At 35.2% G+C, this 19384-nt stretch overlaps 3 protein-coding genes across 3 annotated transcripts; all 3 read right to left on the reverse strand.

The window, feature by feature from the left end:
- Window positions 1–261: 261 nt before the first annotated feature.
- On the reverse strand, window positions 262–1028 carry LOC122595309. The gene is made up of 2 exons (XM_043767651.1): window positions 827–1028; window positions 262–731 (listed from the first exon to the last, which is right to left on the reverse strand). The coding sequence occupies exons 1-2, from the start codon at window positions 1026–1028 to the stop codon at window positions 262–264; spliced, it is 672 nt and encodes a 223-aa protein (XP_043623586.1).
- Window positions 1029–3279: 2251 nt separating this feature from the next.
- On the reverse strand, window positions 3280–7704 carry LOC122596302 (sm-like protein LSM8). The gene is made up of 6 exons (XM_043768851.1): window positions 7529–7704; window positions 5321–5388; window positions 4963–5003; window positions 4798–4872; window positions 4630–4682; window positions 3280–3755 (listed from the first exon to the last, which is right to left on the reverse strand). Exons 2-6 carry the CDS (start codon window positions 5355–5357, stop codon window positions 3665–3667), a joined length of 297 nt encoding a protein of 98 aa, XP_043624786.1. The 5' UTR covers window positions 5358–5388; window positions 7529–7704; the 3' UTR covers window positions 3280–3664.
- A 6619-nt stretch (window positions 7705–14323) lies between these two features.
- On the reverse strand, window positions 14324–16074 carry LOC122596582 (remorin). The gene is made up of 3 exons (XM_043769189.1): window positions 15116–16074; window positions 14923–15004; window positions 14324–14709 (listed from the first exon to the last, which is right to left on the reverse strand). Exons 1-3 carry the CDS (start codon window positions 15817–15819, stop codon window positions 14500–14502), a joined length of 996 nt encoding a protein of 331 aa, XP_043625124.1. The 5' UTR covers window positions 15820–16074; the 3' UTR covers window positions 14324–14499.
- Window positions 16075–19384: the final 3310 nt, after the last annotated feature.

A 19384-nucleotide genomic window follows, 5' to 3' on the forward strand; every position in this document is an offset into this window, starting at 1 on the left:
ACAATCATTGGGAAGATGACCAATTCCACACCGATTGCAGTGACCATGAACCTGGTTAGTTTGTGAAGCCCATTCAAATTGACCACAACCCCTAGAAGGATATCGGTAGCTTGGTTGACGACCACCACGACCTCGATTGTATGATCCGGTTCCACGACCTCTAGTGGAACGATTGGTGAAAAAGGCTTGCGATGAAGATGAAGGGGTTAGGGTGTAACCCAGCTGTGAAGCAAGCTGCTGGGCAGCAAGTAAATTGGCATGCTACGGTTGTGGAGAAGCTGCCGGAGTGTTGTTGGGCAGCGGCAGTGAAAGGTTGTCACAAGAAATTGAATTAAAAGCCGAGGAAAAAGTGGCAGCAACAGTAGGTTGTTTGTGCAACATGTAATCGTGATCAGCTAGTAGAGTGGGAAGATCAGATAAGGCTACCGGAGTTTCACGACCCAAAACATTGGATTTTAACCCATTGCATTCTTCCCGAAGACCTGTGAGAATAAGCATAACAAGATCAGTTTCATCAAGTGCTTTACCAATATTTTGAAGATCGGTAGCATAAGACATTGCTCTAGCAAGGTAGGCGGATGGTAGTTCATCTCCTTTCATCTCAATTCTCATAAGTTGAGATTTGAGTGTATATTCCCGGGATTGAGTGTGGGGCGCATGACCTCGTTCCAAGTTGTCCCATATTTCTTTAGCCGTTGTACCTTTAACATAGGCAAAGGATTCTTCAGAAACTGTAGCGATTAGGATGGATCGGATGTGGGCATCATTATGTCTCCATGTAGCATAATTAGGGTTTGGTTGTGTAGTGGTTGGGCGGCGTTTTCACCAGTTCCAGAAGCAGATTTGGTGATGGTGGGTGAAGGACATGGAATAGTACCATCAATGTAAGGAAACATGTTTGTGGATTCAAGAAACGGTTGAAGCATGGTTTTCCAATTAGTGTAATTTTTGGGTTTAAGAGTAAAAGCGAATTTATGGTTCATGTTAGAAGCCTTTTCAACGGCAGTAAAAGATGCAAGAAGAGCCATAGCCGGTGAGATGAAGGAGGTGGAGGGAGATGGTGGCGCATAGGGTTTGGGTGGGGTGGCGGCAATTTTAATTGCCTGGCTCTTGATACCAAATTAGGGTAAAAGGTAATCTTGTATTGTTGATTAAACGAGAGATTACAAAGAGTATATATAATAAACTATGTTACATCTAGCACCCTTTAACTATAAGTATTATTAAACTCAAGAACATAATATATCGAGTAATATAAATACTCAGACATGCTCTAACAACACGCCTCCATAGATTAGATTCTTCGTTATTGAACGGCCATAACCACTTAGTGAAAAGACTATAGTTCATATCTTGCAAGGAACCGAGGCCGAGACCCCCATCCTCTATGGGTGCAATTACTCGCTCCCAAGAAACCCAATGTATCTTTCGACTCCCTTCCATACCTCCCCACAAAAATTTTTTCCTCAAAACATCCGGCTTGTGAATAACTTTTGATGGAGCTCTAAATAATGAAAAGAAATAGAGTGGCAAACAATCTAATACAGCTTTTATTAGAGTAACTCGACCACCAAAAGAAAGAGACTTACTCTTCCAAAGTGACAATCTTTTTTCCACCAAGTTTATGACCTCATCCCAGCTTTTAACCCGGTTCATGTTCTCCCCGATTGGGACCCCAAGATATACAAAAGGTAACGACCCCATGGCTACTTTATTTGCATTGGCCACATCTTGCAACATCGATGATGAAACATTACCAATACTGAACAATTTAGATTTAGAGGCATTCATTTTTAGACCAGAAATCAAGTAGAAACAACGTAGAATGCGAATGACATTTCTAACATTTTCCCCCGACCAGGTTCCCATAAGTAAACACATCATCTGCATGCATCAATTGTGAGACTACCAGACCATTGTTTGGCGTTTTGATCCCTTGAAAAAGCCCTGAAGAGGCAGCATTGCTGAAGAAAGTATCCAAAATTTCCATGGCGACGATGAAAATAAAAGGAGACAAGGGATCCCCTTGACGAACCCCACGAAAAAATTGAAATTCATGTGTAGGAGAACCATTCACAAGGACAGAAGCACGAGCAGATTTTAGAATACCACTTACCCACATTCTCCACTGTGTAGGAAAACCCATCTGCTGAAGCACTGAGTCAATAAAAGACCAGCTAATAGAATCAAAAGTTTTTTCAATATCGATCTTAAATAAAAAAGCCTTGTATTTTGAACGTTTAACCCATGACACAAGCTCATTCACCACCAATGGACCATCGAGAATAAGCGGTTTGCAAGAAAAGCAGATTGCGAATCAGATATAAAAGAATTGATGACCTTCTTTAAACGGGCAGCTTAGAACCCCCTATCTGAAATGGGAAAACCATGTACCCACATATTGTGATGAAGTTCAAATCTGAAAATGTGGTGGAAAGAACATTGGTGATGAATAAATTGTATGCTAGGGAATACAAAGACGAGTTAGAACCGACGTATAAGGGTCTTATACATGAAGTGTTGACAACGATATTGCGTGGCTTATCTGGTACAAAGATATGACGACGACGGCTCACATGATTCAGACTCGAATGGTAGTCGTGATAATAGAGGCGAAAAAGTATGAATTCCCATTAAAGAACTTACTGCTAATTCAAAAGCCTCTCAGGTAAGAGAAGCAAAGATGATGTTTTTTCAATAGTCAGAATGCATCAAAGAAGCCAAGAAAAACTCTAATATATGTCCACATAGGACTGGTGAACAGTTTAGATCTCATGGTGTCCATTTCGTACACAGGGCACCAATGTATTAAGGTGTTTAATGTCCCAAAAAACAGAAAACCATCAAACAGGCCAGTTCATGGTTCAAGGCTTTGTTCTGGTTGGACCGAACTAAAAAAACTGGAACCTTTTCGGAAAACCAAAAGAAAAACAGATGCAACTGTATTTATAACAGCTATGAAAGCAACACCAAGGGCGCCATTTCTTAAAGTCGCAGGTTTCACGCTCAGCCCCCTTCCTAACATCTATCTATCAGCACTCTAAAAAATATGCACAGGTTAAAACAAATTGGTCACCAGACCAGTACCAGGTTGAACTGGTTACTCCAATTTAGATATGAAAACCATGAGAAAAGGAAGTAAACCAACCTGGCACAACCTATACCAAACGCTAACCATTTTCACTCGGACCCATTCTCATTGGTTGCCCAACCCACACATATGTTTCTGCAGCTTAAGTACATCCCATCATCCGAAACCCATTTTTTATTCAACTTGAATAAGAGCAAAATCCATCCCCAAAAAGATGAGCATGTGCAATACAATAAGCAACGCTGGACAATATAGCAGCGACCATTAGTTGGCGGTCACAAAAACATACACACAGTGCTGTTGACAAACACTCGTTTTTCACTACAAAAAGATGTACCAAAAGGTCTAGAAATTACAGCCTACAAGAATGGCTTTAAGATCAGCTCAATAGGAACTTCATATTTGCACAGAATGCTACATGAATTCCAAAATTCAAGAAGATGCAGCCAAATATCAGTCAGATGATAAGTACAAGTTTCATGTGTCGTTGAACCAAATAGTAATTTCTTTCGGAAACCATATCCGAATTTCCTTACGACATTCATGTTTTAACTAAGCATACCATGTAAACCATCAATGAATAATAGGCTTCAAAGGATAAGCTCTCAGTTCTTCCAATTCTAAGCTTGCATCAAGCTCTTCATCTATTTCCCCAATAACACTTCTGCATAGCCACGAGAAATAGAGCAACTAATTAGATATTTAGTTAAAAGAAAAGGTCAAACTGCAATATATAGTCTCGTACTTTCACTTCAATTCTAAATTGTTCAAAGAGTTCAAGAAATGTTACTAATAGATCTCTAAATGGGCCAAGCTACTAGTGAATTACTTGAGGGTGACTCGTTAAAAGTCGGACTTGAACTGAGCCTAAGATAGACATTGTTAAGTAAACGAGCTAGAGGCTAAGCTTCACACACTAATTCAAATAGGCTCGCAAAACTAAATAGCCTTAAACCAGCCTCATAACATATATGTAAATTTATACAATCTAATATATAGTTAATTAGTTACAAAATACATAATGTTGAAAACTTATATTTCCATATATAACTATAATTGCATTTATTTAGAAAATAATTACAGCATATATAATATATATAGAACTAACTGAAAAACCAATATAGTTCAAAATAATTATATAGACACTGAGCTCAAGCCTCTAAATTTACTCATGAGCCGAGCTCTTGCATTACACAACTCGAAACGAGCCGAGCTTGAGCTTTGTCAAACTAATGATCAAGTTGACTCATTTCGAGTCGGCTCGTTTACATGCCTAGTTACAAAACCTATCCAACCGTGGAAGCTAATAAAAAAGCCAATCAACTTTTTGTAAATGTTATAAAAACCATTTGACTTTCTAAAACGTTCATAAACATTATTAGTTTATTACACCACAGCAATAGGCTTTTACAGGTTTTAGGTACAACTTTTACATTCTAGTGACCAGATTACAAATGAAGTAGAAGTATGTAGTTACTAACTGTATTTACTTAAATGGACAAGTATAAATTTGTTCATGTTGTTGAAAAGCATCTTACATGTTATCACCCCTTATGATGTAGAGACCTAATACAATCTGTTGGACACCTTCCTGCAAGCCAATAAAATATATCAATCAATCTACAGTAAATAAATCTGCATCGAACAAACTACTTTAAAGCTTAATAACTGTGTTCTATTTTTTCTGTTATAAAAGCTGATCTAACCTTGGTAGAATAAACTCTTTCATGTGATTCATCAAGGATTATATTTGTAGCTTGGTCGAACCCTTTTAGATATCCCTGAATACGAAAGTCATTATTATAACTAAAGCAATTTAAATTACTAAAAATCACTATATCATAGTCAACCAAATCAAAAGAAGAGCTCACCACTATGTTGCGTCCATCATTCGTTATAACAGAAATGCGTTCTGCAGAAGAGATAAAAGGTCAGAGAGAGAGAGAGAGAGAGAGATGGTAATTCTGACCCATTAACACAGGTTAATGCTTTATCTCTAATAGGTCATAAGGGTGAAATCAAAAAGTTATGCTAAAATGACAGTATAAATGGGGTATACATGTCCGAACTCCGAAGTCATGTGATGTATAGTTTTAAACTTTTAACGAGTAAAAGTATTCAAATAACTAGATAATTGAAATATCATTACTATATGTGATAATACTTGTTCATTTTGACCTGTTACCCCACCAATCCGTAAAAAAGAAGATGATGAGCTGTTATACTTACGGTCAACGACCGATTCAAGTCCAGGGCCACCCAGCATTATGAAAATAAGACCTTAAATTTGCTCACTTCTGCGTCAAGAACAAAAATATTAGCTGTAACAACAATCTGCAGATAGAGTAGTTCTAAGAGAAACATTTATAACAACCACCCTCATACACATGCTTTCATAAAAGAGTCATGCACTCATGCTCAATATGTTTCAGCAACCCTTCTTTGTCAAATTGTCTTTTAAGACGTAAAAAAGGAATCTTAGTTGTGTAATCGTCTAAGTCGAACAACTATGACATCTTATACATCAGCAATTAGAGAATTGCAATAATGAAAATATATGAGAAAGTTCCTGATAATCCGAAATCACTTCATCTCTGTTGCACAAGATACACACCCAATTATTATACAAAGATGTAATCAATCCCTTGCTCTATACTTATTTAGAACCTGTTAACTACCCCTAGTAACCTAAGCTAATTGTTGTATGTTGGACAACAAATACTTAGTCACAATAGTAGATGATACGTCAAGGGTAACACTGCTTTATTTGATGCCAATTTCTGGTTTATTTGAAATTTTACACAGATCATCGACATCAACCACATTTTCCTTTCTTCCATGATATTCGTGGAGCGCTCATAGTATTTTTCCCCATACTGTACAATTAAACGGGGTGTTTAAAGAAAATGCAGATAACTCTTAGAAGTTACAACAGCATTAAGGTTTCCTGTATAGGTGCAACATCACCAGGGAGGAAAAAAAGAGACCATAGTTTATTGATCAAGGGTTTCATGAGAACACCAACAACTTACGTAAAGGTTCATCCAATCTCAAGAAAAAAAAGGTAAATTTATGAAGAATCGACGTTCTCACAGACCAAAAAGTGGGAGAGAATACATGAAAACAGTATCTGTGGGCGCTAATGAGTAATGACATAGCTGAACCAGGGAAAAAGTCAAAACAATCACGAACGGCGGGAGTTCAAAGGAGGAGCCTTATAGACCACTACGAAGAATCGACACATGAATGTAGATCTCACCCAGAGAGTTTGCCAGACAGCATGATCTTGAGGAAAGAGACGCATTTGGATCTGCTGTTGAATTAGGTGTGACCCAGCTTGGGCCTGTTATTGGGTTTGCTAACGAAAACCAACATTGGCTGGCTCATGGGCCTGTTCTTGGGGATCCAAACAACATCAGTTGGATTAGCAAAAAGTGAACAGACTAAAAAACTTGGGATCCCGTAATCACCCATCAAGATGCGTTTTCGAGTAAGGGATAAAGGTTACATGGAGAAGCACCTAAGAACCATTTGAAAACGGATGTCGTAGCTTGTAACTATGCGACCCATGACCAAGAGTATAATTATGGTTTTAAAGGTGTGTTTTGGTTACTCCATCTAAGGTGACATTTTACAAGTTTTTGTCGCTCGGGCATGTCCACAGATTGATTGTTTTTTTTTGGTAGTCTTTCGTGAGGCGGTGCCATTAGAATTAAAAAACTATTGAGAACTGTCTCACATATATAGTTTTCTGTATCTACCCATTGGACATCCCACCCGTTGTATTGAAAACAACCATTTTAGTATTATGCAATCTCGAAAGATGTTTACATTACACCATCAGAGACAAAATAAATGTAGTAGCTGAAAGTAAAGATTCTCGAACCACCAACCAACGGTTTTATAAGAACTTACTGCAATTACATTACTACAGAAGTACAGATAGAATTCTTTTTCTGTTTTTTTGAACGGAAAAGTATCCTACTCCCACTCCTATACTACCCGAATTCCTAGGATGCAACCCGGGCTTGGTCGTGTTGGGATTCGGAGGCTGTTACAGTCGATTAGTACCGTTGCTCGTTTCAGCTTAAACCCTAAACCTCGCAAAAAACTTACAAGCAGCAATTAGGTTTCGTTCTTTTTACCTCTGAAAGTGAACTTACATTATATCAACCTACGAATGTGTTGTTGTCTAAAGTCTAAACAGTTACACCGGGTTAGGGTTAACCTAGGAGGCGGTGGGTGTGGGTTCCGCACCCATTCGAATATTCGATCGTTCCAAAATAAATACAAAACTCAAAAAACGAATGAGCTACTACTAATAATAATGATAATAATAATCTATAAAATATTTAAGCTAAAAGATATTACTGTATAAAGTTAATAATTTTGATTAAAAAAAATGAAAGAATTAAAAGAAGTTGAAAGGAAACATACCACCGATTGAGCCAAAAAGGAAGGAAGGATTGAATAAGTAGTAATTTGATGATGTTGTTTTCTGGAAAAAAAAAAAAGAAAGTGGGGGGATGAGATTTTGGGGGCACGAAAGCGGATGTGTTAAGAAAGGGGTTTGAAAGAGATTTTGTGATTATACCTCCCACCCTCCACCCTTCTTCTATGGCAACTTCGTATTTATTGTTTGGATAGATTACAAATTTAGTCCATGTGTTTGTTCAAAAATTGTTCTCTCTCTATCTTTACGAAATTACGCTTTTCGCCCATTTTTTTCGAACCTCGGTACACATTTCTGTCAAAAAATGTGGACTTTTTGAACAAAAGTGATGACGGAGGTCTAAAGCTATGTGTAACTTCATGAAAATATTGATGTACCTTGCAACTTTTGACCGAACACATAGACGAAAGTCATAACTATCCTTATTTTTTTTATTAATATTATGTTTTATTTATGAGTATGTGTATTTTTATATTGTATTTAATTTTATTTTCTTTTCAAAAAAGTAAAATGATGAAAGAAGTGAAAATGTGTTCTTGTAATATGTTTGTCTGTTGATGTGTGAGTTTATAAATGCTGATGTGATATTAAGCTTACAAAACTGATAAACAAATAAATAGAGTTTTAACGAAAGTGTGACCTTAGAATATTTATACAGAAGAGCACAGACTCAAAAGTATAAATCAAATACAATAGTACATATCCATTATGTGAGCAATGAAACAACATGAGCCCCACGGTACGAAATTTCCTCGAGGTCGTAGTCTTCCAAAATTCACCGACTTGAAATTAACAAAAATTGCTAGCCAGATCACACCAAAATACTTAATGAGATTGAGAAGTGAGATTCAGAGCCTCAACCTTGGCAACAGTATCTGGCATGGGTGTGCCGATGGATGGATGTCCAGTGCCTGACAGAGCTAAGGGGCTTCACTCAATGGGCTAGGGTGGCCCCATTTCGCCTTACCCCCTAAAGAGGAATGAAAGAAGGAGAGTAGGAATCTATTGCAACCATCTTTTTGCCATGGCCACTTGGACATTATAAGCGTGAGAATCTCCATCATAAGTGTAAATAGTTGGTAGAGATTGGGTAACCTTACCGCAATCCCCGTTTACCCTTAACGAATTTATGCGCACCCCATTCTTGTAATGTAATACTAAAAGAGAAGCAATAGATATATATAACTAGTAATATAATTTCTTTTTCTCCTTTGGGTAATTCGTATGAAAGATAACTAAATTATATATATATATATATATATATATATATATATATATATAGAGAGAGAGAGAGAGAGTTTCCTTATTTTGAGAACCATTTTTTTTGTAAGAACCATGAGAACTCTTAGATAATATACTTGTTCACATGTTTTTTTTGCTCATTCACATGTGAAATGATATAAAAAGGTATGTTGTAGAAGAAATTTTTTTATGAAACCTTCAAAGTAGCTTTTTATGAACTTGTGAATGAATTTGTTCACATTTTCTGTTCACATGTGACAAACGGCTATATGTAAGGTTTTGAAAAAAAATTTCTTCTGCAACATATTTTTTTATAACGTTTCACGTGTGAATGAACAAAAAAAACATGTGATCCAATAAAAATATTAGGAGTTCTTACGGTTCTTACAAAAAAATGGGTTCTCAAAATAACGCTCCCCTATATATATATATATATATATATATATATATATATATATATATATATTAAAAAGTAAAGTTGGGTTGTGAGAGGGGTTGTACTGTAGCTAAAATTACAACCCCCGAATGCATAAGGTACAAGTGGCTTTTGCATATCCAAATAACTAACGACATTAACAATCGTTAAGTGTTACTTGGTTAACTAACGGTAGTCACAAAAAGGTATTTACCGGAGTTTGTTTTCAACTTTAAGTTTTCTAACTTTTGCCACCAAAGTTTTGCTTTAGTTACTTTTTGTCACATAACTTTTGGTTTTTAAGCTTTTCCCATCAAAAGTTTATTTCTTTCTTATTTTTACCACATAACTTTTACTTTTTAAACTTTCGCCACTGAATTTTTTTTATTTTTATTTTTTACATTTCCCCTTTTACTTTTTGGCAAATAACTTTTGTTTTTTAAACTTTCGTTACGCAAACTTTGTTTTCAAGTTTAAGTTTCTTAAGTTTTGTAATTTTTTCTACATAAGTTTATATTTTTAAGTCTCGCGTCGAAAGTTTCATTTATTTGCTTGTTACCACATAACTTTTGGTTTCTAAATTTTGTTACCAAAATTTCATTTTCTTTACTTTTAACCACAACTTTTGTTTTCTTAACTTTTGTCATGCAAATTTCGTTTTTCGGCTTAATGTTTTTTAACTTTTGTCTTTTCTCCCGGGCAACGCTGAGTAAAAATACCTATTTATATAAAAAGTCAAGTTTACATAAACTAAACTAATATTCTCGCTATCATTTTAAAGGCATACTAGTGACGCGGGACCTCAACAGTTCGGTTGAAACAATTGTGTCATTCTAGCGTAATTGTATTGAAGTTTCAACCGCCTAATTAGAAATCATTATGTCATTCATATGTTTGTTTAAAATATATATTTATTTATGAGCAAAACCACATTAGGTTACTTTGACACATTCCGGAAAAACATCACATTTTAATTATTTAGAAATGAATATCTAAAAAGGTTCGAATCCAAATCGCAGAGTTCATTTGTGAAAATTTTAATTTTCAATATGTTAGTTAAAAACACTAAAGAGAAAAGTGTGAGAAAAAGTAAATAGTCGTATATATTCGTACCGGATATAGCGACGAAAAAGTTACATTATATTGGTTGAAATTCCAAAAGGAAAAAAAGTATACGAAAAACTAATAAGTAACTCGTATTTAAAAACCTGAACGGAATGCGATTTGACAAAATCCGGTAAAATAATAGTACATTTTCCTACCGGATATAGCAACGAAAAAGTTACGATACATATGTTGAAATTCCAAAAGGAAAAAATGTATACGAAAAACTAATAAGTAACTCGTATTTAAAAACCTGAACGGAATGCGATTTGACAAAATCCGGTAAAATAGTAGTACATATTCGTACCGGATATAGCGACTTAAAACTTACAATATATTGGTTGAAATTCCAAAAGGGAAAAAAGTATACGAAAAACTAATAAATAACTCGTATTTAAAACCCGAACGGAATGCGATTTGACAAAATCCGGTCAATAGTTCAGAATGTGTGGTGGACGAATAGTAATTCGTCACGTATGCGTTACTATCCATGAAGTTACTGTTCATTTTCCCATCTCCGTTAATATATAGATATAATATGCATGACTCGAAAGGGTTCTCTTATGTTGTTGTTGAAGGTAATGGGGCTTTGAACTTGAGACCTTTGAAAACTAAACTAAGTACCAGTGTTTTAGATACCGTTATATATCGGCCGACATTACCGATAATGCAGGTATTGAAGGGTATTCCGGTACAATTAGTCCGGTATTTTCCCTATTCATTACCCCCGGTATTTTCCGGTTTTTCCAATAATTTCTGGTATTGTAAAACCGGTTTTTTCATTTTATTATTTTTTTAAAATTATCTTTATGATACTTTTATGTTATTTTTTATTATTTGTAAACTTTACACCATATATTTGTTATGAAATATTTATTTGGTATTATTTTTTGATGGATTGTAATTGTATTTTAACTAATTTTCGTTAAATTATAACAAGTTTTGTAGCATTTTTATATAAAAGTATAATTAAAGATAAAACCAACCATACCATTAATACCGGAGATAACACCCGTAATACCGGTACTTGATACTACACTGGTATTTAAGACATTAAAACTAACCATTTGAGTTTTGGAAGAATATTTGAGAGGGACATATGTCAAATGTTTTGTGTACGAGTGAATGCACACATGTGCATGTAACAACACATATGTGACTTATAAGTGAATAATTATAAATGCATAATAAGATTATAAGTTTAGAATTACATATCATAGTAGTTACTTATTTACTTATAACACATCTTTTAAACATATTATACACGAAGATCATGGTTAAGTTGATGTACGAAGATTCACGAAGCAATTGATGCACGATTATTTTCATGATGCACGGTGATTTTCAGTGAAGAGAAACATATTGTTTTATTTTTTTACTTCATACTTATTTTATTTTAGCTAAAATTTATACATTATATATATGATATATATATATATATAGGGAAGGTTATGTAAAATTCAGGGAGACTATGTATGTTTATCAAATTCAAAGGTTTAATTTGTAACTTTTTTTAAAGTAGCAGTACCTAAGCTTAGGTAAAGTCTGCAGTACGGATCATATTCCCATATATATATTTATATATATATATATATATTTATATATATATATAACAAAATTATGAAAATTTATGCCTCGACTGGGAATCGGGTTTACACACCCTCTAGGCCTCCCTTGAATAATAGATATTCAACTTTGTAGGTTGTTTGGGTTTAACAGCTAAATATGAAATGTATCTCCATTAGTTATTGCTAAAATGGAAAGAATAAACGTAATGAAATCTTGGAATTAAGATTAAAAGTATTAATAACCATTGATGTGTGTGTTAGAATGAAAAGATTGCGGTTACCAAAATAAGAAGATTTTGACTTTGGTTACAAGCTAGAGATCAAAGCTCCGATTGTATTTTATTTTTTTTCTTTATTTATCTATTAAAATTATAGTATAAATAGGGGCTCAAAGATGTATTCACTATATATCAAAATTAATAACAAAACCTTACACAATGTAGTCTCTTATTTCCCTTTCGTATCAAAGGCTGTATAAGCCTTACAGTCTTACTCATATTAGTCTATATCAATTGTTAACATGTTATCAAGAGCTACAAAACCCTAATAAACAACTATCATCAAAACAAATAAAACGCAAAAAAAAAATCAATCATAAAAAAATAAAACACAAAAATCGAAGTCGAGGTTTGCTGAAAAGAATTCGAAGGGGACGTGAGGAGCTCGGTGGGAATTTGAGCTGCAAAAGAGGTTCATTAGGATACATTAAATTTTGGGTTGGTAAGAAGATTTAAATTGGTGAGGTGCTCTCGGTGGATGTTTCGTGAGATTGAGGAGCCGAAAAAGACAAAAAGCCAAAAGCTTTTGTCTTTGTGATTTTACAAAAAGCAGCAGCCGAAAAAAGGAAAATTGTGGGATCCTCGCTTTTGTCGAACATCAACAAGTCGTGCAACACAAATCAAGAAGGGAAGTGTTAGAAATATACCTGTATTTTTTTAGAGGGGGTATAGGTATATAAAGAAGGGAATGTAATAGCTCAAGAATCAAATTAAGTATACCATGTTTGTTGAAGACGGTATCTCAAATCAAGTCTACCATGTCTGAATAAGGCGGTAGCCCAAATCAAGTCTACAATGTCTGAAGAAGGCGATAACTTAAATCAAGTCTATCATGTCTAAAGAAGGCGGTAGCAAAACTCAAAAACTACCATGTCTAAAGAAGACGGTAGATCAAACCAACAAACTACCATGTCCGAAGGCGGTATCTCACTAAATAAACTGTGAGACTACCATGTTTGAATGCGGTAGATCAAACCAAAAACTACCATATCTGAAGAAGACGGTTGATCAATAATCAATCAAAGGTTGCCATGTCTGAAGGCGGTAACACAAATCAAGGCTGCCATGTCTGAAGGCGGTAGCTCAAATCAAAGGCTACCAAGTCTGAAGGCGGTAGCTCAAGTCAAACTCAAAACCAAAAATAAAAACAAACACAAGTTGAATATTGGAAATCCCACTATTCAACTTGAGGGGGAGTGTTAGAATGAAAAGATTGCGATTCCCAAAATAAGAAGATTTCGACTTTGGCTACAAGCTAGAGATCAAAGCTCCGATTCTGTTTTATTTTATTTCTTTATTTATCTACCAAAATTATAGTATAAATAGGGGCTCAAAGATATATTCACTATATATCAAAATTAATAACAAAACCTTACACAATGTAGTCTCCTATCTCCTTCTCGTATCAAAGGCTGTATAAGCCTTACAGTCTTACTCATATTAGTCTATATGGTTAACAGTGTGTACGGTGTAAACTTTAAACTCAATCAGTAATACAATCAACGAACAACTCATGCTTAATATGCGGCGGAGCAGTTAGACCAAAGTGAATATCGTTAGCGAGAGGACTCTTATAGGATAATGGGCTAATCCATTTATAAACAATTAGTTTTAGAGTGGAATTCATTAGAGATTTGGAGGCGTATGTTTATTGTTGGATACTTTTTTTCAAATATTCAAGCGGTATGCGACATCAGAGAAACCTCACCGTATAATGGTGAAGCCTTGCACGTACCCTAGACAACGAGATGTTGACCATGCACCGTTACAAATATTCAAAGGAAAAAACCCCAACACTTGTTATCCCTAAAGATCAAACTCAAGACATTGGGTAAAACCTAAGATGCCTCTGACCAGTTTGACTAGTCGTCATTGGCATTGTTGGATACTATTGGTGTGCAAACTACCAGTCCCATCTGCAATTAAGATACAAGAAATTTAATCAAACTATGTACACAAAGCAATGTTTATCTACAATAAATAGACTGCAATAACAAAGTTCCTATTTTTTAATACAATGATAGATTAAACTAAAAAAAATGTGATTAACTTGTGAAATCGGCAATTGTTTTTTTTTTTTTTTTATATATAATCTTAATTCTTTAGCTATTATCCACAACAAACAATAACAAAACAAGGAAATGCAAGAAGGATCAATGTGGCATCTTGATATGGCAATGATTCTGATATTTTGAAGAGCTTGTTATGATTGAAACTAAAAATTTGGAAGAAAGAAATGGTTTTGACAAATTACAAAATAAAGCACTTTGAACCAGACATTATACAAAAAGAATAAGTAAAATTGAAAACCAATGGAGATGATGGCGACAAACAGCCGAAGAGTGGTGCTACCAGCAACACGAAGGCAACTTAATGGAGAAAGAAGAGGGCAAGTGGCCGGTTCTCCTTATATAATCTGCTCTTTCACAAGTTTTTACAGCTTTTTCATTCAAAGTAGCCTCAGCTTTTGCTCTTTTCTCCTCTGCTACCCTCCTTGTTGAAGCAAGTTTGTTTGTATACTTCTCTTGTGCTCGAGATTTCAGCCTTTCCGCCTTAGCCTAACCACAAGTTAAGACAACAGTTCGACAAAATTAGATTGTCTTTACTAGAAAAGTAACTTCTAATATCAAATTTGGGTCAACTACTAATAGCTTTCATCTAATCACATGGTTTGCCAAGATCACTCATATCGGTTCTATAAAGGCCTCAATACTAAACCGGCTATGCATTACCAAAATACCGGGCTACAATGAAAAGCACAAAAATGTTACCTCCATTCTTTTCATTTCCATCTCAGCTTTTCTCTTTTCATGGTTTTCCCAAGCCTGTATCTTCACCTCTTCCTGCTTAAACCTACCAATCAACATCCAAAAAGGCATGATTTAGGGGGTGTTTGAAGGTGCGATTTAAAGTGATATCTTGATATCAAATGATTATGTTGGATTTAAAGGAAAAAAGGATCACCTTGCCATGTATTTTGCGCGTTCTGCTTCATCCCAAGCCATTGCCCGGGTTTCAAGAGGATTTAGCTTAGAATCCTGAGGCTCATTTCTATTTTCGCCCAGATTTTCACCATTTGTTTCTTCACTTTCTCTCCCAAACCTTGATGTTCCACTTGTTTCAACTTTTGAAACAGGGGCAACAGCGGGTGCTACATTAGGACCCGGTCTAACAGGAGTTGTGGAACCAGAGGCTATAGGGCTACGTACAGCTGGGGTCGTGGCTCTAACCGGTGTGGCAGATCTTGAAGGCTCTTGGCTAGCAACCGGGGTCATTTCAGTCCCCATGTCCCTTACGTAAATAGAATTAGTAAATATTGAATCACCCAAATCAACCTTTTTCGTTTCTATTACTCCATGTTCTTCATCTTCACTACTCGGATAGTCTTTTTTAGAAACCGGTGCTATCAATCTCCTATCGTCTGCATTGGAATCACGCGGCGAGGTGTTTTGGTGGCTCTTATCGACACCTCTAGACAAATTAACCAACCATTTCTGGGCATCATCCCATTTTGATGGTGTCGGTTTTCCTAATGCAGTCCGGTGGTGGTGTGAGCCACGGTTCGACCCGTTTCCTTTTTGAAACTCAAAAGTAACTCCACCACCAACACCATGAATCTCCTGAGGTGATCCAAGATTCAAACAACCCTTATCTTCTATAGACCTCATAATCACTTCCCTTGATCAAAGATCAAATTTTGAACTCACTACACCTTTTCTTTATTGCTTATTCTTTCGATATATCCCTAAATGTCTTGATAATATCTAATGAACTAGTACAAAAACAGCAAAACCAACCACATCCCAGATTGATAAATTTAATCTTTGATCAAATGAATCATATAGATCTAAGCATATAGAGCCTAAAAAGATAATAAAGATTCTGTCTTAATATATGCAACATGAAAAAAAAACTGCAAGAACTCAATGTGTATGAATTACCAATCAGAAAAAATGATATTACACAAAGCAAATGTCAAGATCAAACTAATCAGTGAAGTCGAAGTTGAGGGCTTATAAAAGTTTAACTTCTATGGATTAGATTGGGTGATGAGAAACTAATATGTATATATAATACTCAAGCATAAGCATGAAGCAGAAAGCAGAAACTTGACTAATACAAATGGATAAACGGATGAGGATAAGATGACTATTAAGAGTTATAGTAATGGCTACACACTGAAGTAAGAAAGTGAGTCAAATGAAGTTAACTTACAACCAAGATTCTTAATGCAAATGAATAATATGAATCTGAATATGCATGAAGTGTAACAAGAATGCATATAGAAATGTGTAAGATGCAGGGATTTTATTATGTATAGAAACAAATAGTTGAAAGAAAGATAGAATAAAGACTTGAATTAAACTCAAGAGGTTTTTGAGATTTACAACACTATGATTTAATACTATTTTAAATGGACAGAATTGAAGATCTGGTTCATTAAATTATACAGTATTAAACAATATACTATGATTAAACCTTCAATATTTCTTATCTTTTTTGATCAGTCTACATCCATTTCAATGGATATGTTTGATACACCAATGATACTAATGAGAGTTTAAACTTATGATTTATATAACATCATGGTTTTATCAGTAGTAAAAAATTATATTTTATGTTATATTGACAAACAAATTACAAATAAAAATTTATAAATTCATGTGTTATCAATATATCATGAAAAGAGAAATATATCATGAAAACTAAAAATTTATAAGTTTGTAACTATTTGTTTGTCATTCTATAATTACTCTATCAGAAATAAAGGTGTTGGCGTCACCCGGATTAAAGGCAAGTGGTTCTCCCGACCACTAGTGGAACACCGCCGCCAACGGTGAACCACTCACGGGTGGTGGAAATCAGGTGGAATTTCCACTCCCTATAACCACTCTTTCTCTTATATTTCTTCTTTCTTTATTTTGTGCTTTTCTTTCTTTTTTTGTCTTTTTCTTTTTGTCTTTTGTTGTAAGCGATAGTGTGGTGTGAGTGGTAGGTGAGTAGTGACAATCCCAACAAATTTGGGTGAGTGGTGAGTAAGTAGTGGATTTAAGGCGGCATAATGTGATTGGTTGAAAGTGAGTGATGAGTGAGCAGTAGGTAGTGGTGATGTCATCACCCTAATATATGGACTAATAAAACAAGTTGGATAACGGGTCAAAATAATTTTTTAACCAAATATGTATTTGTAACTTTTTTTTCCATTACATGTAAAGATGTTTTTGTTGGGAAAAAGTGCATTTTTCCACCACTTTGGACATCAATAAATATATAGTCGTGTGACATATATTGCGAACCGTTTAGTGGGTTTTGTAGTCTCTGGCCAAGGCTACGTAACAAACTAAGATGCGTCCAAATTGGGTTAAAGGTGAATGAGATATCGAGTCTCAAAGTTGTGTGTTTGGTGCATAAGTTGGAGTTGGAAAAGCTTTGTCCCACATTGGTGTGGGATATAAACTTTTACTAGTTTATAAGTGGAGGTTTCTAAGCTATGTCAAGATCTTGTGTTGTGTTTTACTCTGGCTCCTACCCGCGCGCAGGGGGGGTGCAGAAAACGGGTTTCTGGGTCAAAATTCTCTGAACCAATGCGTGTACGCGCGACCTGCGGACACGAATGCAGCTCGAAAAACTGGGGCCCGTGCGGGGCTCTTTGCTGCGACCCCATTAGTCCCCTATCAGGGACTTGAAAGACACAACAACAACAATACATTTCGTTCATACCACACACACCAACCATCCCTGTGCTCCGTTCGTCGTCCGGCAGTACGCTGCTTTTAACCGGTGTACCCTGGGAACAGACGGCAAATCTGTTTAAGGGAATTGTGTCAAACACAAGCCCGGTTCTGCTTATTATTATTACATTTTCGTGTTTTGCAGGAAGCTTTCAAATTGCTTCTTTTATTCAGTTCCTCCATTCTGTTCTTGTTTAATTCCTTTATCATTATTTAATCGTATTGTAATATATATATATATATATATTTAAGGAATTACATATTGTTATTATACTGTTATTTCCAACAGTTTTTACATGAGTCAAACTGTCAAAGTATATAAAATGTTGATAAAAAAAGAGTAGTTGAAAGCTATAGTAGCTCACATTATAATTAGCAGTACTGGTTCCTGTCGTTATGCTCCCTGTATATATATAAATCAACTAACTGAATTAAAAGAAGTACTGTGATGGGATATAGATTTGGTTTGCCATCTTAACGGTAACAATGAGCAAGTACATGACACGTGGACGGACAAGATCAACAGAAGTATCATGTGGTGGGCCATAGGATGGGGATGGGATGACCCTGTGATATTTCACATGGGGTTGTGACTTGAGGAATAGGTACAGAATTTAAGGAGTATGGGGGGACCTAAATTCTAATCGGCTGTTTTCTTGACCCATTTCTAAGGGGAGGTGGGGTTGTATTGTTCAACTTTTTTTTTTTTTTCCCGAACAGTTGTATGCTTGTATTGTTCAAACTGAACTATGCAAAATGGGAGGTGATACACTATTAATATTAATAAATGTATCACATTTATGCATGCATTACTTACTTGTACAATCATCTATAAAATTTATGCATTATGGTACATTTATTAAAAATGGTGGTATTAATATTACCATCCAAACGAGTCATAGTGGTTTAATTGATGTAGAATAACCTATCAAGTACGGTGGGATACGAGATAGTTTGCGGCAAAGACTGATGAACAGGTTTGGAGTTACAAAGAAAAGACTTCAATTTCTAATTTTCGTAATGCTATAGACTGCTTTATCTTACGAGTTGAGCAATTCACCAAAGTTCGGAACTAATTATTGTCCAAAAAGTTGAACATCTATAATTGGCGTTTGATGTGTGACTGGCTCCCATTTCGTTTAAACCTTGTATCACGGGGCATTCCAAACACATAAAGAAATGTTAACGATGAATAAACTACTACATAATAATCGTTTTCGTTTTATGATACGAGCATGGTACCCACGTAATGCGGCGGCAATAGTGGGGAAGACGGTCTGCTTTATTAGGGATTTTGAGTAATTACGTAAAAAAAAAAAAGTCCAAGGGCAAATAAGGTATTTCAAAGATAGAAATATTTAATAGGATGGAGATTTGCGAGTATAGATGGTAGGAACACTCTATACTTATTCTTATTTTATATAATATTTTATGTTTATCACATGTATATGTATTATGTAGGATCAATGCATGTGACCAGAGGAACCGTTTTTCGAACATT

This window comes from Erigeron canadensis, chromosome 4, assembly GCF_010389155.1.
Source record: "Erigeron canadensis isolate Cc75 chromosome 4, C_canadensis_v1, whole genome shotgun sequence".
In the NCBI taxonomy this organism is placed as follows: domain Eukaryota; kingdom Viridiplantae; phylum Streptophyta; class Magnoliopsida; order Asterales; family Asteraceae; genus Erigeron; species Erigeron canadensis.